The sequence below is a fragment of the Octodon degus genome, unplaced genomic scaffold (assembly GCF_000260255.1).
Source record: "Octodon degus isolate 3935 unplaced genomic scaffold, OctDeg1.0 scaffold00024, whole genome shotgun sequence".
In the NCBI taxonomy this organism is placed as follows: Eukaryota; Metazoa; Chordata; class Mammalia; order Rodentia; family Octodontidae; genus Octodon; species Octodon degus.
In genome coordinates, this window is record NW_004524600.1 from 11,915,062 (window position 1) to 11,940,431 (window position 25,370).

The following is a 25,370-nucleotide window of genomic DNA, read 5'->3' on the forward strand; positions in this document are numbered from 1 at the left end:
CTCCGCACACTCACCGGACCTGGGCTAGGACTGGGTCCTTAAATGTCATTTTTAAAGGTGTTTTCCTTCACTTTTTTTTTTCTTTGTACTGGGACTTGAACTCAGGACTATGCACTTGCCAGACAGGCACTGTGCCACTGAGCCATATCTGCAGTGCCAAGGGTGTTTCCTTATATGTATCTATGTTTTGACAGCTGATGCCTAGGAGTTGATCAAGTGATATTTTAGCAGTATCAATCCTTGACTTTTTTGTAAAAGGGTGTTCATGTATTGCTTGCATAACTAAAGTTGTGCAGAAACAACAAAGAAAAGCGCCATCGGCCTTCCCCAGGCACTGGCAGACCCTTCTGAGGATGTGAGGAATCTTTCAAAAGAGACCTGGGACACCGCACTGCAGCTCCGACACGGATCTTTCTTTTTCAGGACCAGGGTTTGGAATCTACGCCGTCGTTCACCTTCTCCTTCCCGTGATGTCGCTGTGGCTCCGCCGTAGCCATAAAGACCATTCCTACTGGGACGTGGCCTCTGCTAACTTCAAGCACGCCATCGGGCTGTCGTGCGAGCTGGTGGTGGAGCACATCCAGAGCTTCCTGCACTCGGGTAGCCGCGGGCTGGAGCCGGTCACTCTGGGCATTGCTGTAATAGGCAGCATCATCGGCTAAAATTGCTTGAAGAGTACCTAATGCCAGGATCATTGTCCCGAGTGTCACAAAGAGAATTCCATAGCCAGCGCCATCCACCTCGTAGTGTATTGTCAAAGGGAAAATCGATACTCATGTGCCCTCTACAAACTGTATTACTACTCTATCCATGGAGTTGAACATAAAATTCCTAATAAGTAGTACTAGCATAGATATCTGTTAGGAGAGGAAAGTCAAGTTCAAGTACATAATAAACTAAAAATAAAATATTGCTGTAGCTGAGGAATAGGAATGGGTACATCCAGTAGTCCTGCTTCATCTGGGGAAGCTAAATGAAGGAAGCAGTGATTTTACAAAGGCTTCAGCTATGGGCAAGAAGTTGCTTAATAGGCTAAGGATGAAAAGAAAGCTCAAGACCTGCAGCACTTTGGAAAAGATGCGGCAGTGTAGGACAGAGACTTTGTTCAAATCAGTCCCCGGAGAAGGACCCAGAGGTGGGGAAATATGTCTGTTTTGGTACAAGTGGATCTGCGTTTGTGAAATGCAGATTCCTGGGCATGATCTGCCTCATGAGAATCTGGGAGTTGGGAGCATGAGAAACATCACTGCGAGCCACAGAAGTTAGGAGGAGAAGAGAAAGACATACAGCAAAGGAAGAGGTCTCTTGCTGGGGAAGAGAGAAACTGAGAACCTTGACAGGGAAGGCCAATCACAAAGCAAAGATAAGGGGCTGTCTCTCTACTAAGTGTACTAAAGATAAATTTGCCCAGCAAAATAGGGCCACTGATGGAGAGAAAAAGAGTAAGTAGGATTCTCCACAGGCAGGGTGTGACCAGCTCTAAAGGGGGATGTTTCCAACCAGGTCATTGCTTCATATAGCAAAGGACTCCGGAGGGGTCTCTTGAAAATTGCTTCTGTAGCATCACAAGGACCCAGGGAAAGAATGCATCTTGCAGCCCTTAAATTAGACAAATGAAGTGCGCTTTCTAGAAGCTTCCTTCAGTCAACATCGCATGCAGTCAGAAGCCAGACTGACAAGCGTGAAGAAGTGGTAGGACCAACTAGAGACTTTGTTTTGTTTTCCAAGAGCATTTAATTTGATTTCACTTGGCCACCAGTTGGAAGGGAAGTGTGTGTTAATTTTTCTTAAGAATTTAAAATTTTTAGAACACTCAGGCTATATATTGTGTTTCATTTCAAGTAGCTGAATTACATGCTAAACTTTGAAAAATGTATATTAACCTACAGGCGTCAGATGTTTCATCCTGCTGCATACAGATATGGTTGAAGGAGGTACAGTTGGGTTCAATCCAACAAATATTTTCCTGGAGACCTTGAGGATGTTATGATTTTCCTCAGTATTCTATTTTCTCCCAGATATTTATGTACTTTTAGCATGCAGATCCTTACCCTTTGCTGTGGAGGGAGGGCCATTTCCACCTTTTCCTTCCTCCCAGGGCCAAGTGAAACCTTGCTTTTGCTTCTTCTAGACATCAGGTACGAGAGCATGATCAACACCATGCTGAAGGACCTCTTTGAGCTGCTGGTGGCCTGTGTGGCCAAGCCCACCGAGACCATCTCCAGAGTGGGCTGTTCCTGCATCAGGTGAGGAAAAGGTTCCCTGGCCTTGCACCGAGTTGAACATTTCATTGCAAAATCCAAGGAAATTAAATTATCCTTGGAAGTAGCAATTGACCTTTTGGCTTGCTTTTTCTAAGTAAGATTGACTGTGTGCTGATAAGTCTTCATTTCAGCATCCAATCAGCAAATACTTATTCTATGAGGCATTTTACATCGTGCTCCAGGGCATAGAATGCATTGCAAACTAAGATCCCAATTCAAAACGATGTAAGGGGGGCGTGGGGCACGTAAACATGGTGGTGGTAAAGAATGACGGATAAGTGCCGGAAAGGTTGGCAAGCGCGGGGAGTGGGGCAGTCAGGGGGGTGCTGCTGTAGTATGAGTGACCCCTGGAGAGGTCCTCCAGGGTGAGTAAGCCCCCGAATAGGTGGGCTTCTCAAGCAGCAAAACATAATGAACAAATGCATGGAGACGGGCACGGCAAACGGCATGTGGGGTTTTGTTTTGTGCTTGTATGCTATTTGGAGACGCGCAGAGGGAAACAGGGCTGGGATGGAGAAATCAGCCCAGAACATACACAGTCACACTCAAGTCTATATTTGAACACTGGCCTATTAGTGGAGCTCCGTTGCCATCTCTGCATTAAATCGTATCTGGATAGCAGAACATGCCTGGACAGAACAGAAAGCTAAGCTGGGACAAGAAGACACAGAAAGAAACTACAGACTGACTGTGCACAAGTCCATGAGGTCCTGAATTTGGTGGCACCGGAATGTGTGGGCTCAAGACTTCTTTCTTTTGGCAGGTATGTGCTGGTGACGGCGGGCCCTGTGTTCACGGAGGAAATGTGGCGGCTCGCCTGCTGCGCCCTGCAGGAAGCCTTCTCCGCCACACTCAAGCCAGTGAAGGTAGGAGGCTGGAGGGCACTGCCCATGCACGCATCCTCCTCTTCAGGCCTTGAGGCTCCTCAGGGTGGGCATCTGGATTCTGCCTGCCTCCTCACGGTGGACTGTCGCACTGGAAGTCCCACAGAGGACAAGAAAGGCGTTGTTGGGTCAATTCTTCTGTCCCACGCGCAGTGCCGCAGCCGGGTCGCAAAATGACCTGGCACCGTGAGTCGGGTCCATCCCGTGAACAGCCCCGCTGTTTCCCCCTAGGACTTGCTGGGCTGCTTCCACAGCGGCACCGAGAGCTTCAGTGGGGAAGGCTGCCAGGTGCGGGTGGCTGCCCCGTCCTCCTCCCCGAGCGCCGAGGCCGAGTACTGGCGCATCAGAGCCATGGCCCAGCAGGTAAGGGCTGTCACACGGCAAGATGCGCGAGTGTCCCTGCAACCCTCTTCTGAACTAGACTGTCCGTGGAGAAGAGGAGCAAACAATCACTTTATGTCGCAATGTTGCTTTCTCTTCCTCAACCCCAAACCTTCCTTTTTTTTTTTTTTTAATTTATGTATTTTGTACAGGGTCTCACTACGCAGCTCGGAATCGTAGTGATCCTCCTGTTTTCAGCCCGCCCAGCTCTGGGATTACAGGCCTACCCCACCACCCCTGGTCTCTGGCCAGCGCAGCACACTCAGGGGTGGGCTCAGTGCGGCATGTGGCACAGGGGATTGACCCCCGGTCCCTGTGCTTCCCTAAGCAGGCGCTTAGTCCTCTATCTTGCCAGCCCTCCCAAACCTTCCATGTTTGTTCTAGAGTAACTAATTCTGAAAAGATTTGGAAAGAGGAGGTTTTCTTAAAAGGAGTATAACATCCAGTGGGGGAGAGCAAGCTGCTGCTCTGCTAGAAAACGCACCTTCAGAAGGTCGTAAACCCAGTATCAGTAAAACACTAAGGAGGCTGAGTCTAAGATAAAAGAGACGATTTGAAAGTCAGGGAGCAGGTAGGCAGCTACTCTGGACACATAAGGAGTATTTGGAAGTGAAATACACGTGGGCTGAGGGCCCCAGATAACTTTAATGGCTTCCCACTTCCCTGGTCGGCCCCTGGAGGCTGAGGGGCTCCCTGGCTCTGCGGTCTGGGCCTTGGCTTCCTTCTGGCCCTGTGACTTTGCCCTGCCCTTCAGAGGCAGATGAGTGAGAGCCTTCTGGAAAGGTAGCCTAAAAATTAAAGGAGAAGCGTGCAATTCTTAGGTAAAGTGTGCTACCTGAGCCTTTTGGGGCTGATTTCCTTCTCTTTCCAATTGCAAGCTAGCAGTCAAGGCAGAAGCTGCCTTTGAAGGAGTCTTCGTTAATTCCTAACAGAGCCCAAGGCCTTCATCCGATCCTTTCCCCCACAGAGCCCTGTCCCTACAACAGTCTGCTAGTTACGGGGTATTTTATATCCCAAGAAATGAAGTCACTTGGCTACTATTTTTTAGTTCTTTCCACCATTGTCTAGTGGAGTAGCCATACCCACAGGACTGACTGGGAGAGCCCCAATTAACTTCTTCCTGCACTGGCTAGGAGATGATGTCAAACAGAAGTCAAAATCAGAGATGATCTTTCTTTTAGGGAAGGGTTTATGGGGTGTTCAGGGTCTCACTACTAGTTTGGACTCGTAGTGATTCTCCTGTTTACGGCCTCCCAAGAGCTGGGATTATAGTTGCGCACCACCGCGCCCAATCTCAGTTGCCATCTGAGCGCGCCCCCAGGGGTGGGGCCCGCACGGCAGGCCCGGAGAGACGATGTTTTACACACATAGCTCCTTGGTATTTTCTCTTAATTAATACGAAGTGTCAGCGCTTGTGTGTGGACTGTAATGAATTGCCACATGGCAGGAGTAACAGTGTTATTAGGGTTAGTGCCTACCGCCAACACTCACGGCGTGCTCTACTCTAATGTTTGCGTATGCCTTGCACATTTATCAATTGATGTCAACAAATAGAGGAGGTAGGAAACTGTAGCCATCCACGCCATACGGGGGAGGAGACAGTGAAAGAGGAAGCACTGGCGCAGGGCTGGCCAGCTAATCCCGGGGGAGTTGGGAGATGACGGAGCATCCTGAGCCCAGCCTCTGCCGCCCCCGCAGGTATTCATGTTGGACACCCAGTGCTCCCCGAAGACGCCGAACAACTTCGATCACGCTCAGTCCTGCCAGCTCATCATCGAGCTGCCTGCGGATGAGAAGCCCAATGGACACACCAAGAAGAGGTGAGCGGGGCTGGCAAGGCTCGTTCATTCCCAGCTCTTGCCCCTTTTCACCTGAGCTTTGGCCAAGAACACCAGAACCCCCGGTGGAGCGATTAAGGTTCTCAGAGACATGGTTAGCTTTTAACCAAATTCCCTGCCTTTCTCTGAATTGACCCAACTGTCTGAGGTGCCACAGCACAGCACCATGCTGTGGGGGCTTGAACAGCGGAAATGTGTTTCCTCACGGTTTGGAAGCCTGCGGGAGTTAGTGGGGCTTCTCCTGAGGTTTCCTCCTGGCTTGCTGAGGAAAGTTTTTTCCGGGCCCAAGTTTGCTGCCAGACTGGTATTCATCCTAATTGCCTCATTTTGACTGAATTACCTCCTTAAAGATTCTTTGTCCAGTGAGCACTTGGGAGGCTGAGGCAGGAGAATTGCCATGAGCTGGAGGCCAGCCTGGACTACATAACAATACCCTGTCTAAACAAACAAACAACAAAAGAAAAAAGTGTGAGGGCCAGTGCTTAAAATTTCACTGTGGGCCAGGGAGATGGCTCAGCAGTATAAGTGTCTACTTGGCAAATGCGAGGTTCCAAGTTGGATCCCCAGTATTGCAAAAGAAAAAAAAAATTCAGTGTATGAACTTGGTGAGGCCACAGTCCTGCCCAACATCATACATATGCCATCATACACTTTTTTTTTTTAATACAGCAAGTCTCAGACTTACAAAGGAGTTCTATTCCAGGAAAACTGTTCACAAGCCAGGGACTTCCTGGACTGCCTTCTTCTCTAACAAGCACGGTTCCTAGCGTGGGGGTTGGAAGTGGTCACTGAGGTCCTGCGCTGCAAACTTCTGGCATGAGCGCCATGGTGCTGAGGCATCAGCAGTGACCGGTTCGCTGTCCTAAGCCTACCCTCTGCTGTGTTGGTCACAGGGGGCGTGCAGCCCTCAAGGATGGGATTAGTGCCGTGGAGGAGACCCAACAGTCCCCTGCATTCTTTGTGCCAAGAGAGGACACGGTAACAGGTGCGCTGTTACCAGAGCCCTACCATGCCACCTCCAGCCCTCTAAACAGCCACAGAAGCCACCCAGTCTGTAGTATTTGGTAGAGCAATGTGAACTGACAGTCCTTGTTCCGTGGGCTCTGGGGGATTTATCCAACAGTTAGCTGCTTTGGGGAGCAATTGGATTAATAGCACCAGTTGAGTGAATTGTCAGGTAATCATTTTTTTTTTTAGTCAAATACTCACTTTGACAGCACTTATAATAATGTTTTCAATCAAGCTTCATACACACAAGAAAATATGTGGAATAGTGAAAGGTCACTATGAACCTGCCAAGCAGTCTCCAAAATTAAACTTCACCATGTCTCATGTGCTTTTCTGGCCAGTTTCACTCAGCTGAATATGTAATACACAGAGCTTTTAAGTGTGGGGCACTTTTAATGCATTTTGCAATCCAAACATTGTACAAGCACCTCACATCTTTAAACACTGATGTTTGAAATTTCAGTGCTTTTTTTACGTCTTTTTAAATTTTTTATTTTGATACAGGATCTTACTAAGTTGTCCAGGCTGGGCCCAAACTTGCAATCCTCCTGCCTCAGCCTCCTGAGTGCTGGGATTACAGGTACATGCCATCATGCCAAACTTCTTTGTTCTATATCTTGTTCTTTTATTATATTTCTTATTTTTAGTCAGCCAATTCCTCTTGTTAAAATATTTTCAAACTAAAAGTAGAAAAAAGGAATAATAATTTAGACTGAATGCAATAAAAACCAGGCCTCATGTATATTAGCCAAGAGTTCTGCTGCTGAACTAACCCCAAACCTACTATGGAGGAACCAAGAATAACCTTATGTTCATAAGGTTTAAAATATTTTTTAAAGTTTAAGATTTTAAAAATACATCAACATATATCATAAACTTAGCACTTTTAAAAGGCATTTACATACTCATTGTAGTTAGGTAAAATAGAAAGCCACATTAAATTCCTTAGTCAGTCCTATTGGCCAAAAGACATTCTAAGAACATTCTATAAGAGTGCTCAGCCACATTTTTCTTAATAGAAGCAGTTCTTGAGTTTGTCATATGCTGGTCAAGTGAATCAAAGACCTATGTTGAAACTTCTTATGGGAAAAATCTAACTGACACTAGTAGCCCCACGCTATCTGAATTACAGCTGTATATCCTTTAAACTGTGAATCTATTTACCTCAACGTTTGCATGAGCATGTTTTAAGTTAACTACTTGCTATGCAATGAACTTTCAAATATCCAGTCAAAAGGCTGGCTTGCCTTCGTACTTGGCACCAGAAGCAAGGATGTAGTTTACAGTTCCCTTCTGGAAAGTATTCTGAGAAGGTTAAAACTTGGATATGACAAATTGGAACACATGTTGAAATACTTGAGTACAGTGAATTGGAACACTTTTTGATTTCATTTGCTTTTCTGTCTCCTGCTAGCATAGATAATTGAAGGTTGTGTGCCAAATCATTCCACTTTTCCCGTATCTTCCTAAAATTTTGATCTCTTCAATATTGCTTCCTGTTTCCCTTTGTTTTCTTGTTGCTGCATTATTTAGCTGGGCCTAACTAAAGTAGGAGATTTCCTGCCCTAATTCTCCTATACAGGTCACTTTTGATTCTACGGCATGCTGGGAAGACACCCACAACTCAGATATGGCATTGCATGCACCTCACTTTGGGTGCTTTCTGGAAAAAGACTCTCCTCTCCTCAGGGAAGGAACAAAATACCCAGTGGACTGAGGAGTTTCTCCCCTCAGGAGGCTGATCAAACCCACCCTCTGGCTGTGCTTCTGACTTGAGAGTCTAGAAGAGCCATTCCTCAGGGAGAGCATTTCCTCCTGGTTGTGGTCTGTCTAGGTGGCCTGCAGCAGCACAGGTCTGCTATGTTGGTTCCTTTGTTGTGGAGACATCTTAGAGAGTTCCCTGAGCACCTAGGATGAGAAGATGAACTAGTTCCTGCCTCGGCCATTAGGATCTCATTGTATAGATAGGTGATGAGGAGGAGAATGGACTTGTGTGATCAGTAAGGGTTCCCTCCTCAGGGCTCTGTAGTTACATTAAAGTACTATTAGTTAAAGTATTAAGCCAAATTAGTAGCTTTTGGAGTCCTCTTCTCGAAGAATGCATATTCTGGTTTCCTAATGTCTTACATTTGTTTGTTTGTTTGTTTGTTTGTTTGTTCGGTGGTGCTAAGGATTGGACCCAGGGCCTTTGCACTGAGCTCCATTCCTGCCCTTTTATTATCTTGAGCAGGGTCTCGCTAAGTTGTCCAGGCTGGTTTTGAACTCTCAATCCTCCCAGGCCAGCCCCCTTACCCCAGTGCTCAGATCACAGGCACACACTCCCAAGCCCAGATGCCAAGGCCTTATGCAACTTATCAAAGGTGGTTTAAATAGGAGCTGAAGGCAGAGAAAAATAATTTCTTGTTCAATCAGTACAAAGCTTTTGTTGGGATGATGAACAGGTTCTAGAAACAATTGGGGTGATGATTCTTGAATTACCTTAAGATCAGTTGAATTGTATACTCAAAATGATTAAAATAGTAATATTATATATATATTTTACCACAAAAGTTACCTAAGAGGTTGTTTAATGACTACTGGTTTTCAACCATAGCCCTTTACTGCTCATCTTGCTAACAGTGATACACTTTCCCTTGCTGACAATTGCAGAGAATTAGTTTTTATTTATGTTTAGTTAATGTATTTATTTTTTATTTAGTGCATGGTCTACAGGGTCTCACTACACAGATTAGACTCATAGTGATACACCTGTTTTCAGCCTCCTAAGTGCTGGGATTACAGGCATACACCACCACACCCAGTCTCCGTGCTGTCTCAGGGTGCCTGGGGTTGGGGCTAGCACAGTAGGCCAGGGATCATACCCCTGGCCCTGGCATCTGCCTAAGCAGGAGCTTTAATCCATTGAGCTATCTGATCAGCCCAGAGAGATAGTTTTATAAAGGGATTTTGTTAGGTAAAAAGTACTTTTCCTACTAATTATTCTTATCTTACTATGGCCTTAAATTTAACAATTTTATGAAGCAAAAATTAACAGTTAATTATGTTTAGTTATAAAATTATGGCAACTCTTATTAAGATTGACTTTTCAGATACAGGAATTCATTGGCAGGATGACATAAGCTATATTTTATGAAATTCTAAAAGCCATGAAAGGACATGAAACCACAAACCCAACATCCCATTGTTGAATCAAAATGTTTGGAACATGTAGTGTCTGGAATTGAAATTTTCGTCATAGTATGTGACCCAACCAAATCAAAGGGGCTGAGTCACCCCAGTATCTGAAGCTACCTGACCTGGTCATGTTCAGGTTGGTAACACCGTGGGTGGTTGTCATGGGTGACTCGGGCATTTCCTTCAGCCAGGTGCCTAGGCCTGGTGTCCTAGGGGAATTGTCCTTCTCCCACTCCCATTCCCTCATAGCAAACCGAGAGGGAAACTCCGTGGCCATCCAAGGAGTCCTACAGCCATGTGTGCAGACAGGGAGGGTGAGTGTGACTGCTCTTTGTCCTTTGTTTTCAGAAGGTGATGGTTTGCATTGTTATTTTGTTTCCTGTCTTGGCAACATTAGCCCCCTAAAACCCAGCATTAAACCATCTCCAAGTTTGATCCTTTCCTCTTGCACATGCTGCCAAATGTGTTTTCACATAAAGATACCTAAGGCAACCTTCAATCTTGGAAAACTGGCTTACTACCAACTCCAGCCTCAAGTATGACTTCAATCCATTTTGAGTGATGGGGAAAGGCTACTTAAAATGGATAGCATTCAGAATTTCTTATCTTTTATTGCTCATAACTAGGAAAGAAAATAAAGTGAGCTATATCATATTATTAAATTTTTTTATGAAGCTTATTTACCTAAGGTTTGGCAATGACTGTTGAGTAGCATAACTTGCCTTCTAGAGCACCTGGATTTTAAAAAGTCTTAGAATTCTGATAAGAAGGATTAAAATGGAAGTTTGCCTTTAAAAAAGAAAGGCACTTGAATATAGATACTTTGGTTTGCAAGCTTGCAGGTATTCTGAAATAGATAATGTCTGTATCTGGGAACCTGCCCTTAGCTCAGTTATTTAAGTGCCTGCTCATGCAAAGGCAGTCAGGAGCAGGATACTGTGGTTCGATCCCCAGCTCCACCTGCCTCCCCAGACCTGCCCTTCAGGCAGCCTGCGCTAAAAAAAACCCCACCAAGAAAAAAAAAAAAAAAAAAAAAAAAAAAAAAAAAAAAAAAATTATACAGCAGATAATGTCTGCGTCGCCAGGAAATGACCACAATGGCAGAAGGTTTCTAATCAACCCCTTTCTTTTTCGGAAGTGTCTCTTTCAGAGAAATCGTGGTGAGCCTGTTGTCACATCAGGTGCTGCTCCAGAACCTGTATGACATCCTGCTGGAAGAGTTTGTCAAAGGTCCCTCTCCTGGAGAGGAGAAGACGGTCCAGGTGCCGGAGGCCAAGTTGGCCGGCTTCCTCAGGTACATCTCCATGCAGAACTTGGCGGTCATCTTTGACCTGCTGCTGGACTCATACAGGACAGCCCAAGAGTTCGACACCAGCCCAGGGCTCAAGTGCCTGCTGAAGAAGGTGTCTGGCATCGGGGGCGCCGCCAACCTCTACCGCCAGTCTGCCATGAGCTTCAACATCTACTTCCAAGCGCTGGTGTGCGCCGTGCTCACCAATCAGGAGGCCATCACCGCCGAGCAGGTGAAGAAGGTCCTTGCTGAGGATGATGAAGGAAGCACAGATTCCTCCCAGCAGTGCTCCTCGGAGGACGAGGACATCTTCGAGGAGACGGCCCAGGTGAGTCCCCCGCGGGGCAAGGAGAAGCGGCAGTGGCGGGCGCGCATGCCCTCGCTCAGCGCGCAGCCGGTCAGCAACGCCGACTGGGTGTGGCTCGTCAAGCGGCTGCACAAGCTGTGCATGGAGCTGTGCAACAACTACATCCAGATGCATCTGGACCTGGAGAGCGGCGCGGAGGAGCCCCCGGCCCTCAGGAGCGACCCGTTCTTCATCCTGCCCTCCTTCCAGTCAGAGTCGTCCACCCCGTCCACGGGCGGCTTCTCTGGCAAAGACACGCCGTCCGAGGACGAGCGCAGTCAGATCCGAGAGCACCTGGGCGAGTGCCTGGGCCTGCGGGTGGGCAGCGGGGACGTGCTGACGCTGCCCCCGAGCCCCAAGGTGGAGAGGAAGGACGCCGGCCGCAGGAAGGAGTGGTGGGAGAACGCGGGCAACAAAATCTACACCATGGCGGCCGACAAGACCATTTCCAAGCTGATGACCGAGTACAAAAAGAGGAAGCAGCAGCACAACCTGCCCACCTTCCCCAAGGAAGTCAAAGTGGATAAGAAGGGAGAGCCGCTGGGGCCCCGCGGGCCGGACTCCCCGCTGCTTCAGCGGCCCCAGCACCTGATGGACCAGGGGCAAATGCGCCACTCCTTCAGCGCCGGCCCGGAGCTCCTGCGGCAGGACAAGAGGCCCCGCTCGGGCTCCACCGGGAGCTCCCTGAGTGTCTCGGTGAGGGACGCTGAAGCACAGACCCAGGTACCTCTGAGGACGCAGGAGGGAGGCTGGGTCCCGGGTCCAGAGGGGAGCCCCTCGCGGGGCACGCATAGATGCTCAGGTTTGCCAGACGCCCGCGGAGGTCATCAGCCCGCTGGCTTGTACCCGAGCCTACCCTGGAGGCTTTGCTTCTGTCTATTCATCAGGGTGAAAGCAGCTTTTTATGTTCAGATCACTTCAGAAACCATTTTTCTGTGTTGTAACGCGTAAGACTGGGAGTTAGGAACCCATGAGTGTAAGATGATGCTAAAGCTCTCAAAGTAGATAGACTTGAACAGGCACTGGGTCCTTGCCCAGTCATTGAAGACAGCGCTGAAGAAATGCTGCAGTTCTGAAGCATTGTGTAAAAGGGCAAAGCGAATGTTAGTTTGTGGGTAGGCTGACAGACTGTTGTCGCCGCCAATCTTTCTGACCCAGAAATGGGGAGCACATGAAAATTCTCACTCTTTGGGGGCAAGGAGTGTGCCTGTTTATCAGATGGGTAATATTTGTAGTTCTGTGGTACCCATCAATAAGGAGTTCAAAAGGAAAGTAGAATTGATAACATTTCATTCAGTTTGAGAAGATATGAAAAAACAAAATGAAGGATCTAGAGAAAGTTCTTTAAAAATAATCTGACTGGGTATGTTAATTGCAGATTCCTATCACAGGTACAATACATAAGACCTATAACTCTGGGTTTCTATGAACCAATAATGTTGTTAATCTGTCCATTTACCTATGGTTCAAATGAGTCTATCCAATAAGCTATTGTTAGAATGAACTTAAATTTGGAATTAGTATTCCAAGTTAGTATTCAATTCTTGCAGGATGCCCTATTTTCCTCAAAAGCATTTTGAACATACATGCAAATATAATAATCTATAAAAATCATCCCTTAAAAAATCCAGTCAGTGGAATAAGCACTTCCCTGGCAAGCACAAGGGCCTGAGTTCAATCCCTGATTCTGCCAAAAAAAAATAAAAAATCCAGTCATACTGAGAAATACGATTATACCTTAGCAAATAAGTATCTTGACAAACCATGTATCTTCAATTTTTTTTTGTTCCTTGTGATTTTGTCTAATGGTTTAAAAGTTTACCCTAAATAAAGGCATAACTATTCCAAGAAATTTAGATACTATAAGACTGTCAGAATATCGCTTGGTCTCTGGAAATTTCATTATAAAAAAGCAACAGTTTTTTTTTTTTTTAATCTAAAAGATAAGGGGCCGGGGAGATGGCTCAGTGGAATAAGTGCTTCCCTGGCAAGTGCAAGGGCCTGAGTTCAATCCCCGGTTCTGCAAAAAAATAAAAATAATTTTAAAAATAAAATTAAAAAATAAGTAAGCTTTGAGTAGTTTATAAGAGCTAAAACTAAGATATCTTTAAAGTTATGAATCTCTGCCTATTCTATATGTGGAGTTAAAACCACAGTTAGTTATAGTTATTAAAAACCAGTTTACTATAGCTGAGGCCTGAGAAGCCCATCGGCAGTTTGGCCGGGCTTCACCACACTGCCCACTGAAATGGCGAGACAGCCAGTAATTCCCAGAAACCCTTTCTTTCAGGCATGGACCAACATGGTGCTAACTGTCCTCAACCAGATCCAGATCCTCCCGGACCAGATGTTCACCGCCCTCCAGCCTGCAGTGTTCCCGTGCATCAGCCAGCTGACCTGTCACGTGACCGACATCCGTGTCCGCCAGGCGGTGCGTGAATGGCTGGGCCGAGTGGGCCGCGTCTATGATATTATTGTGTAGAAGACAGGAATCCCATCTCTGAGGATGTGCACGAGCCAGGGATAGCCTCTGCCTGCTCGTCTAACTGACAGCATTTTCCCACCACCAGCCCAGTGTAAGATAGGTCTCAGAGAGTGTTCCCTAAGGTAAAAGAGCCTCTCCACCTACTCCCTAAGGAACAAACCTTGGGCCACGCTGTGTACCAAGGTGACATCTGGATGACGCAAGTGGTCTTCTGATTTTGCACATAACTACAGAAAATTCTGCATTCCTTGACATAATTCTAAATCTTGAGGTTTATTTCCAAGTGCTTTTGCTTCCAGTGTTGTCCCCAGATGGATCATTTTTCAAAGGCCAGCCCTTTGAACATGCTACGTTGATCCATTGGAGTCACCACTTTAAATGCAATTCCTGAAGAAGAACTATCTGCTTCTAAGTCAAGCTGAAGTATCAACACTCATATCTAGATTATGAGGTAGAAGAAAGTTTATATGATGATCCCGAGTTTGGTTGGAAAGAAAACAGCTACTAAAAGGTATTTTTCAGTGCCACAATCCGAAAACAGATGATATCGGCTGTGAAATATTCCTGAACATCTCAACATTATTCCTAAATTGTTAAGATTTTTAGGTTACTATTCGCTAGCTTCCCCATCTAAGGTACTGTTGTGCCTTTCACTGTTTTTAAAGAAAATTCTTTCCTAGCAGGTTGTAAGTCGGGCTTGGCAGCCTTTAATACAAAGGGTTCCATGGGATTGGCTGGCGCGTCTGTTGTTCAGAGACAACAAGGAAAGGAAAGAAAAAGGTGCCTTAGTCCTCCACTGCGCAGCATGTCTATGCCCCACTGCTATCTGAACCTAAGGGACAACGTTCGGTTTTTAAGAGAACCAAATATTCAGATGTAACTCATTTTCTGTTAGTGTCCTCAGAGGAAAGGCATTCAGAGTCCTCTATGTAGCGAGAAGACTTCTCAGGGAAGGGGACAGGAAGGGTGGGGGCAGGGAGATAGCCAGATGGGTGGGAGGGGGGACAGTCACGAAACATGATGCCACAAACATGGAATTAGGAACAAGCTCTAGTCTCAGAGGAAAACAGGACTAAAGGACACAGAGACACAAGGAGGTTTAGAAGATTATTTTTTTCTATTTACAATACGTCTCTATGTTTAAAGTCCTTTTATTTAGACCTATAGTTTAAGTGGATATTTCTTAAGTATTATTAGAAGATGAATTTGAAACCTTTATTTTATTACAGTATATGTATATATACAAATACCCACACACACATTTTTGTACTTGGCTGGTGGTCGAACTCAAGGCCTCACTCAGGCTAAGCTCGCAATCTACCACTGAGCGATACCCCCAGTTCTTACTATAATGTGTTTTATATTTCTAACATATTAATGATTGAGCCTTCTCAAGCAAGCCCAGTTGGATATGTTCTAGAAAGTACAGTTGATTCCTAAAGCATACATGGTGATTTCCTAGCACCTAAAAATGTATTCTATGTCACCCTTTAAAAATAAAAGGGAAACATTGATTCTTCAGTATTGAAGTAAGGCTTTGAAACAGATTAAGCTTTATTCAGTGATAGAACTCATAAACTTAGCCCTCCTTGAGAGCTATGTTGCTGCCAGCAACGTTTGAGCAGGGCAAGGTTCTGTGACTTACTAATTGACCTAAAGACCTTGTTATTCACCAACACTTCTAGAAAGCACTACCACATCCAGAGGAGATTTTTCTACTTCCATAAAACATTCTTTTTGCCTTCATTTTTTTCTCACTGGACAATATCTTACACTTCTTTTCTTTCTTTCTTTCTTTCTTTCTTTCTTTCTTTCTTTTTTTTTTTTTTTTTTTTTTTTTTCAGAACTGGGATTGAACTCAGATCCTTGTGCTTGCTAGGGAAGCACTTATTCTACTGAGCCATCTCCCCGGCCCCACAATAATAACTTACACTTACAGACAGTTCAACTATTTGTTCTTAAGAGACAATGAAGTATTGGGATAGCAAAGAGCTGAGTTCTCATCTATTAAGTTTTGAATTTGTGTACTTCGTGAAACTAAGTTTGATAGACTTTTTTTTTTTTTCCCAATGAAAAGAGCAACCATATTTGCTCTGTTTCTTTTTATAGCTCAGGCACTCCACAGTTTATGGGTAGGAAGTCAACAAACCAGAATACAGAAGCGGACAACTTACAAAATGCGTATCTGCAGCAACGCTTCATAAAGTATACCAATTTAAAGGGAGCTAGTCTCAGGGTATAGGTTTTCTGTTCCACAAGTGTGACAGTGAATTGTTTAGAAATGAGAAATCATTCTCCCATAGATTCTCTATCACAGACTCTACGCCAAGCTGCAGTATATCAGTTTACCCATGCTGCGTTCAAATACTGTTCTATACCAGGCTGGTTATGGGCCCCAAGAATAAAAAGATGAGGAAGTGTACCCAGCTCCTTGCCATCTTGGCGGCAGCCCACTCTTTCCAAGTTGTGCAGCACTCTTATGCCCACCTCCAGGCCTAACGTACTCTCAGCACCAGCCCTACCTGACAGCCAAGTCCACATCTAATTTCAACTGGAAAAGTAGTTAGGTTGCAGCAATTCTTCCCAGGGGCATTTTGAGTTTTCTAAAATCACATTGCTGGATGCAAAGGAGTCTCTAAAGATAGGACTTACAGCCAGGCATAGTGTTGCATGCCTGTAATCCCAGCACTCTGGGAGGCTGAGGCAAGAAGCTCCTGAGTTTGAGCCCAGCCAGGGACTTAGCTAGAGCATGCCTCTAATTTTAAAAATAATAATAAAGTCTGGAGATACAGCTCAGCACAAAGGCCCTGGAGTCCATCCCCATTTCTGGGAAGAAAAAGAGTGAGACTTCAATTAAATCTTCAAGGGAAAAGGTAGTAATTTGTAATAGGTGGTAAACAGTGTCCCCTCCCAGACAGAAAGTCCCTTACATTGCATTTTGGTAAAATGTGCTTGATGCAGCCAGCATCAGGAAATCCCTGAGTATAACATCCCCTGACTGAAAGCCCAGCCAGGGGCCACACACTCTTTGCAGCACTCTCTGTGCCTCAACGAAGAGCACTGCTTTTGACAGTGGAGGGCTCAGGAATTCTTCAGAGAGCTCTGCCTGGCTTCTATGGCTCCCATTGGCTGCTAAAGATGGCCAGGCTGCCTCTGCACTCTGTCTTTCTGCCCTTCTCCCTTTCCCATGTTTTACCTTCTGTATAAACACAGAACTAGAACACCTATTTCCGGTTTTAGACTACTTAATGATATCCAGTAAGGGCCCAGGCGGATGCTAACATAGCTAACAGCTCAGAGTAAAACACTTTAAGCCCACTGTGACAACAATGTTAATCTAATCTAAAAGTACCTGTGACTCGAGACATCCTGGAGCAATGATGGCCAGGCTTCCCATACCGGCTGTTCTCAGAAGGCCTATGTAGTATCCGTGGAGCGATTAGGCCTGCCCTAGCTGTAAGAAGGTGGTGCCAGTCCATGATAGACATCCAGGCCTCGTGGAGGAGAAGCTGCCAAGGTCATTGCCATCAAAGCAGTAAAAAGACCTTTGTTTAGAACTCATAACAGAGGGGCCAGGGAGATGGCTCAGTGGAATAAGTGCTTCCCTGGCAAGCACAAGGGCCTGAGTTCAATCCCTGGTTCTGAAAAAAAAAAAAAAAAAAAAAAAAACCACCTGATAACAGCAAGTGATGACATACCACATCCCTGAGTGTGCACCTTCACCTATAATTTCATTTTAACAGTGACTTTGGGAAACAACTATCATGTTTCTCATTTTTTCAAACAAGAACACAGGCCCACAGAGATTCAGACATCTTCCCAAGATCACAAGGAAGAAGCCAAGCTGGCTGCACAGGAAATGCTGCTAGACCAAAGGTGAGAGGCTCCGACCCACGGCCTAGGTGCAGAGCGCAGATGTGGGCGGGAGCTGCTCAAGGAAGCAGGCAGTGAAAACAACATTTGCTTGATCTGTCTGAGATGGTATGTGAATTTTTTTTTAAAAAAAAAAAAGACTAAAATTATGTTTGCACACAGAAAGGTTATTTGCGACACATTTTCAGTGCTTGAAAATAAAGGACATCAAAAATCTAAAATTTCATTGTAAGGGAGTCAGTCATTTAGTGATACTTTAGAAAATCAGCTAATGACAGAATTCTACCACTCATGGCCAGCTATGAATACAGCAGAACAGGGCAGTCTGTGTCAGGAATAGCATGCATAATTTGTAAACCTTTCCAAACACTAATTAAATATTAATCAACTCAGAATAAAGTGCCCTGTCACCAACAGTGCCTCTTTACGTGCTTCTCTGGGACGCGCTGAGTTTGTAGGTCTTGATCAACGTTTGGGAGTAGGCAATATAAGTCACCATTTGTTTTCAAAGTGCACAGTCTATGAAGAGGAAGCAACGAGGTGGCCAAGATTATTTAAAGATCCAGCTCCTGAGGGCCTCAGGACACTATCGACAGCAACCACATGCCATAAATCTGCAGCGTTTCCACAGGCTCTACGACAGGTGAACGAACTCCAGAGTCCTGCAGTGGCCGGAGGACGAACCTTACATGTGCTTGGGTCCCAGAGAGGTGAGCCCAGCAAGCCCTAATGTGGCCTTAGAGAAGCAGAAGAACGTTTTTCAGCACTTTTTATCAAAAGGATGGTCTTAATATTGGGTGAGATTTATAATGTTGGTTAAAAACTTGACTTGTGCACTAAGAATGTAGCTCAGCAACACTGCACTAGCCTAATGTGCATGAAGCCCTGAGTTCAATCCCCAGTACTACAAAAAGAAAAAAAAAAAAGATAATTACTCCATCATCAAAAAAAATTGTTCCTTTTATTCACTAGAGGAACAATCTAAGATTATTTTTTGGTTTGGGAGATCTCTTCCCTGTGGCCACAGTATAGTGTGTGTGCTTAATATAGATTTAACTGATAACCTCATTAAGATTTTGGACTAGAAGACAATTTAAATTTCCCAAATGGGCTGGGGATATAGCTCAGCAGCACAAGCCCCTGCCTGGCAAGTGCAAGGTCCTAAATTTGATTCCTAATAGCAAAAATTTTTTTTCCAAAACAAAAATATTACTTGAGGGAATACAGAAATCATCCCAAGATTGTCTAGAAGCAATTCACTTGAGAATATTGCTCAAAATCCTTACAAACAGTAGTAGCACTACTTATGAATTGAAGACAAATCACTACACCACTCCACTGCATCCTAAACTTCTCCCTAAATCTTTGTGTAATAATACAGAGCTTCCAGGGACTGGCTAGGTATCTTATTGGCAAAAGTGTACTCAATTCCTGGAGGCTCCCACCACCCTCCTCTCAACCACAAAAAAATCAACTGCACTGCTAGCTTCTGTCCCTCTAGCTGATGGTTGTCTAGTTTCTTTGGTCTTTAAACAGTGGATTCTCTAACTTTAGCACTCATCAGAATCACACATGAGGGAACAGTGTAACAAAGACTGCCGAGTTCAGGCCAGGAGTTTCCGATTTTACAGACCTGGAAATTTGCATTTTGAGCAAATTTTCAGATGAGGCCCTTGCTGCTGCTGTGGAAATCAGTTTTGGAGAACCACTGCCTTTGAAAAATGTCCAGCTTCAATCTTTAAGATCAGCCTGATTTCTCAAGCACTAGAGAAAAAGTGAACCTGCCCTTGGGCCAACCGTTTGGGATTGGATCACCTGCAACATTCCTGTTCATTCTTCCCAGTGTCCAGTTTTACTATACCAACAGTGGGTTTTTACACACTAGAAGACAATGAATGTATAAGTTCTATGGAACAGTGACCTAAGTCTGAACTTCTCGTCTTTGTATTTAGAAACAATGATTCTATGAATGTTTGTATCATGTTGACTCTTTGACTTGTACTGAGGGTGATTTTAAATTTAAGTATATAGTGTTTGCCTTCTTTCCATACAATTTCAATGAGACCCATTCCATGTTGGCTCCATTCCAGCCTGGCTCCTGGCTCACAGAGGTTTTGAGTGGTTGCTTGCTTGCCAGCTGTCGTCCCCCTCACGTTGGTCTCTGAAACATCAGCATTTCAAGATGTGACACCACTCGCTGTACCTGCATCTTCCATTTAACTGGTATAAATTAGCATCTTAGTTTCCCAGATCCGTAAAGTCTACCAAATAGCTTTGTGGAAATTTGCAGAATGAGCTAACTCCCTTTTGAGTAGTAGTTATGCCTGTTTTGAGTTGTTGATAAATTTGAGCATATACATGCATGGTGGAGACTGCATTTGTTCTGTCATCTTCCAAATGATGGGGAAAATACAAAAGTGCTTCAGTGTGCTTTTACAAAACAATGGGATCGTGTTGACTCAAGTATAGATGGAGCCTTAGTTTATCTTTTCATTCTCTATTCAATTAATTAGCTTTAGAAATTGTTTTTCCACTAAAAAAATAAGGACCCACAGAAGGATTCAAGAAAAAATAAGTTTCTTAAAATCATCACCTACTTATAAACTATATTAATTACATGCATTTTTATTAATTCAATAAAGTTTCTCTAAAGATTTCTGCTTAATACCCTGAACTCACTTCAGTTAACTTAGACCACTGTATAAATAGAATGTAATAATTATAGGCCCTAGAATTAGTGAGATCAGAAGGCATATTACAAGGACTCAAGTCCTTGCCTTTATGAATGGAAATCATTGAAGATATTTTTCTCCCTCATGTGTCCCATAATCCTTTTTAAATGACAGATTTAGTTCTTTTAATAACTGATTCTAAGATTAAATTTTAAAAACCAATCTCTAAGAATACTTTATTTTCAAAGTATTTTACCAACTGGTGCCAAAAAGGGGAAGGTGGAACATAAAAGCCAGTCGTTGGGACTCTCATGTAAAATATTAATTTTTCTCAAAATGAGGGAGGCCTGAGGCCCTGATGCCAGTGGCCCCCAAGGACCCCCGTGGCTACCTCAGGACCCTGTGCACGCAGCTTGGTTTTGCTCCCTCTGTAGCTCTTTCATCTAGTTCTTATGGGAAATCCTTCCAATAAAGTTGGATTCCCACTAGGTAGGCAAAACTGGAGAAAGATGGACTCTTCTGATGCTTTGGGTCTTGCTTCTGTGAAGACCATGTGGTAGAGTAACCAGGATTGGCATCATGGGGCAGGAGGAGTGCTTCGGGGGAAAGGGGACTTTGATTTCTTGGTTTATGTTCAGGGTTGGGGGGAAGGAGCTACAAATAATATATTTATTGTCCTAATCATGCCAAAAGACCATTTCTCAAGATGCTTTTCCTAATTATCTTAGAGGAACAAATTTAAACAAATCACATCCTAAACAGTCCCCTACTCCTGTCCTCCATTCTAGATTAAGCCAGTGGGGGGTATGGGTCCTTTTATCTTTCCTTGTATTATACCAAAGATTCAACTTATTTTCATTAAAAATTATAAATAAGTGAAGCATGGTATAGCTGTAATGATTTGCATCAATATACCATTTTACATATAAAATGCAAAATTTACCCTCGCAACCCCATTCACCAGGAGCCTTGAAGCATTTTGTTTATTCCAAAGGCCTTGTCAAGAAAGTATACTTTTTGTTTTGCCTTCTTAGTCAAAATTGATCAGATTTACATACAAAAAACCCTAAAATCTACCCTTCTTTATATGTTGATACGATTGTTTGATTTGCTATAATCTGTCTGTTCATTGTTTATCAGGTCTCTAGAAGCAAGCTTGCAAGTGTATTTTGTGTATATTTTATCTGAGGTGAAAAATAAAGATTCTAAAGAGAAAATATTTTAAAAGATATTGTATTTATGTTGCTTGTGTTGTAGAATAAAGCTTCAAATGCATTAAAAATCAGATGTGTGAAACACTCTTCTTTATTAAATAAATGTGTCAAGATAACTTATGAAAATAGCCTATGTTTACAAAAATCTGCCAAAGGACACTCTAGATGGTAAATCCCTTTCTAATCCTGTAAGATTGAGATTGTCGACTAAGCATTTGCCTGCGCCTAGCAAACAAACGTGCAGAAAAGTGTTCCATTGTCTCTCACCTTTTTGGAAGAATTTTTCTTTATGTTTTTAATTTCTCCATGAAAATGATATCAAATTCATTATCAGTAGATACCATGGCTCATTTAAAAACATTAGACTATTACCCTCTATTCATAAGCAACTAAACCCCTCTCGTAACAGGAATATCTTCTCAAGTCGCAGTGAAAGGAAGAATAAGGCTGCTTCTCATGGCCTGACTGAATTGTGTTTGAAGTTTATAACAGAAGCCCAGGAATGACCACGGCTGCTACATGGAAAATGGGCCAGAGAGGAGGAAAGACGCACAAAATGCTGTAAAAACGGAGCCTGTGCTGATTATCTTAGCTTGTGACTCTGTCACACAGTCCAGCTAACTCACGAAAGCACTGGTGAGATTCAGCCACATCTGGTTGAATTCTCCAGCACCTCTAGGAAGAGGAAGAGAAGAATAAAAAAAAAGGATCAAGAAGGGGAAGGGGAGGGAGGCATAAACAAAAGTAAACTAGAGGGCTGGTGAGATGGCTCAGTGGTCTAAAGCACCTACTTGAAACAAGCTTGGCAAAGCACAGGGACCGCAGTTCGATCCCCCAGCACCACATGCCAGCCAGCCCCGCCCCCTGGTGGGCTGAGCTGGCCACACACACACAATAAATAAATAAATGTTTGAAAAAAGAAAGTAAACTAGATACAACTATGCCGAGACAGGGGTGCTGCGTGACACAGCTGGCTGGAGTAATAAGTGGGACCCGTAATGATGAGATCCTAGGACAGTGCCAAATAATTCCCAGGACCCTGTATGAAGAATTCTCACTGCTCCTAGGAGATGTGGATGACATAAAACAAGACCCCTGGGAAGCCTGGGGGTTGCAACTCTTCACAGTAGCACTCTTGTGCCTCTGATACACTTTTATAGTTACCTTTATCCTTTGCTCTCTGGCCCATGCTTACTTTGCAGAGGCAGTTTCTCACTTACCCCTGCACCCGTCACTTTTCCAACAAACTCTTGGCACTGTTTTAGGCTTGTCTCAGTCAATTCTTTGTTCATGGCAAGAAGGACCTGCAGTACGTTTAATGGACGATCCATTTCTGAAGGAGTTACCCAGTAACAATCCCTTGCATAAGAGTGTCACAAAGCAGGGTCTGCCTTGGTAAGCGGGGAAGGCCTTGGGCCCCAGCCATGAAGCAGACTTCACAGGCCAAGCTTTAGCTCTTCCTGGAAGTGGAAGCATGGACACCACTTGCCTCTCAGAGCAGAAGCACCCGGCTCTGTAAAAGGAAACTATCCCCAAAGGGTGGTTTTAAAATAGAATGAGAGGGCTGGGGAGATAGCTCAGTAGAATAAGAGCTTGCCTGGCAAGAGCAAGGGCCTGAGTTCAATCCCCGATTCTGCAATAAAAAATAAAATAGAATGAAAACTCAGTATGGCAGAAAATAGCCCCAGTTTGGCAAACTGATGGGCTCTGAGATCCAACACGAATGCATTCTTGACATCTGTGCCATGAATGTGCTCCAGCCCAGCTTAACAGTTGACTCGAGGAGGCCAGCAGCTCAGGAGTAAAGCTCCTTAATTACTTGAGAAATAAATTCTAGAGCAGTAGCCAATTCTTCAGTTATTAACATCCAGCAATAAATAGGCTCTGTGCACAAATCTCGTTGAATTTCTTTAGAGAGGAGATTTGATATGCTTCAACTCTTTGGCTGATGATTAATAAAACTTGTATTATGATTTAGCCTTGATAAATATTGTACATCACTCATGAGAAAACTCACTTTCCCATCCAGCTTTAAAGGTAGGCTCAATAAGCAAGCAAAAAGAAAATGTAAGCCTAATGCAATACTGTGGTTTTCACACACTGACCATAATTCCTGTTATCTCAAGCCCTGAAGAAGCACTCTCGCCGTTTTTAATTTTTCACTTGTTTTATTTTTAGAGCTCTAGCTACAGCATCGACTCATCCCTGCCTTGAGCCTGCCCTGCTCTTATAACCCAATCTCGCACAAAATGTTTTGTTGTCTGAGAAACAAACCACCCACTCTAATGATCTCATTCAAACTCAAAGATTGCAAAGGTACAGAAAAATCCCAGAGGGTTTTTTTGTTTGTTTGTTTGTTTGTTTGGATTTTAGGGAAGGGTCTACAGGGTGTTCAGGGTCTCACTACTAGATCGGACTTGACTCATAGTGATCCGTCTGTTTACAGCCTCCCAAGAGCTGGGATTACAGGCGCACACCACCACACCCAATCTCAATGGCTATCTCAGCATGCCCCAGAGACAGGGCCCCTGTGGCAGGTGCTTTAATCTGCTGAGCTATTTGGCCAGCCCTTAAATCCCAGAGTTGATAAGCACATCTTGCAACATTGTTTAAAAGTAGTAGACATTAAAATTTTCTATTCTGACATGAAAGAACAAATGCATAATAGTTCCGAGCTGAGAATGCCAATATTAAACTTTGATTTGCCTTGATATGATTTCATGTCTTCCTTTATATCAGCAAGTGATTTATGATGCTGAACTAGTGCTGCAACCAGTACAAATAGCACAAGGAAACCAAGCAACATTCTCCAGCAGAAAATGAATTAGATGCTCAATGTTGTGATGCAAAAGGCTTCATTTGTTTCTGAACTTGGAAAAAGTGAGAATCAAAGCTAGTTTACCAATTATAGAGGAAAGATTATCAACATTCTAGTGAAAAGTTGACTTCAATCCACTCCTAGGACAGCCACAAGTCAGTCCATACTCTATGGACTTTTCCTACTCTAATAGTGGGTGATAAAAATGTTCTCCTGAAGACTAGCTTTATTTTCTCAAGTAGAAGCAATAGATATTATTACAGGGCTCTTACATGTAGAATGGGCTTCTTTGAAAATGGACAGCATTTCTTTTTTTTTTTTCTTTTTTTTTCAGAACCAGGGATTGAACTCAGGCCCTTGAGCTTGCCAGGAAAGTGCTTATTCCACTGAACCATCTCCCAGCCCTGGACAGCATTTCTGATGTTTGTTCTCAGCCCAACCAACTGAAAACTAGGGAAGAATCCATTCGTACAGGTTTACAGGGTTAAAATTTAGATGACTAAAGTGGCCAATTTAAGAAAGTCTTGCTCTTCATGGGAAAATACTTCTGTGATCCTTGGAGATCAGAGCAGGATGGGAGGCAGAAACGCCTCCTCCTGCTCAGTGGGTCTGCCCTGGCCCTTCTCTGCTCGGAGGGCAGAAGCTACATTTCCAACTCCACCAGACACCGGCACCCTTCTTACTTGCACCTGCAGCACCCAGAAGCCACCTGGAAATAAGTGAATGTCATTGTGTGGTGGCTGCAAAGGCAGCTCCTAGAGGAGTCACAGGCCGCAGTCATTAGCAGAACCGCCGGGTTAGATTTTTTTCATGAAATTATAGACTGGCCAAAGTTCAGGAATGGACACAAATATGGCTTTAAAGGACCATCCAAACATTGTGGATGGACATTGTTAGCCGCCTTTCTTCAATATGGACTTAGCTAAAGAGTATGTTTGTCATATGAATTGATGATTTTCCAGCCTCTACTTTTCTCCATTCCTTTCTCCCTACTTAGGTAGTTGACTTAGGGTGCATTATTTCAGCGAAGGTGTACCATGGGAAAGAAGGCCAATAACTAAGTCCCTGTTCCCTAGTTTCCTAGTTCTTGTACTCTGAAAAAACTCAAGCCACACACACACA

The 25,370-nt window shown here is 44.1% G+C and overlaps 1 protein-coding gene across 1 annotated transcript in view; it reads left to right on the forward strand.

Moving 5' to 3' along the window:
• The window catches only part of Arfgef3 (ARFGEF family member 3), a 154,791-nt gene extending 140,931 nt beyond the window's left edge, over nt 1-13,860 (forward strand). Inside the window, exons 28-34 of the mRNA XM_023712198.1 lie at nt 424-600; nt 2,132-2,246; nt 3,028-3,130; nt 3,380-3,511; nt 5,228-5,349; nt 10,688-11,909; nt 13,477-13,860. Coding sequence (XP_023567966.1) covers nt 424-600; nt 2,132-2,246; nt 3,028-3,130; nt 3,380-3,511; nt 5,228-5,349; nt 10,688-11,909; nt 13,477-13,668 — 2,063 coding nt within the window. The 3' untranslated portion in view covers nt 13,669-13,860. The remainder of the gene's footprint in view (nt 1-423; nt 601-2,131; nt 2,247-3,027; nt 3,131-3,379; nt 3,512-5,227; nt 5,350-10,687; nt 11,910-13,476) is intronic.
• Nucleotides 13,861-25,370: the final 11,510 nt, after the last annotated feature.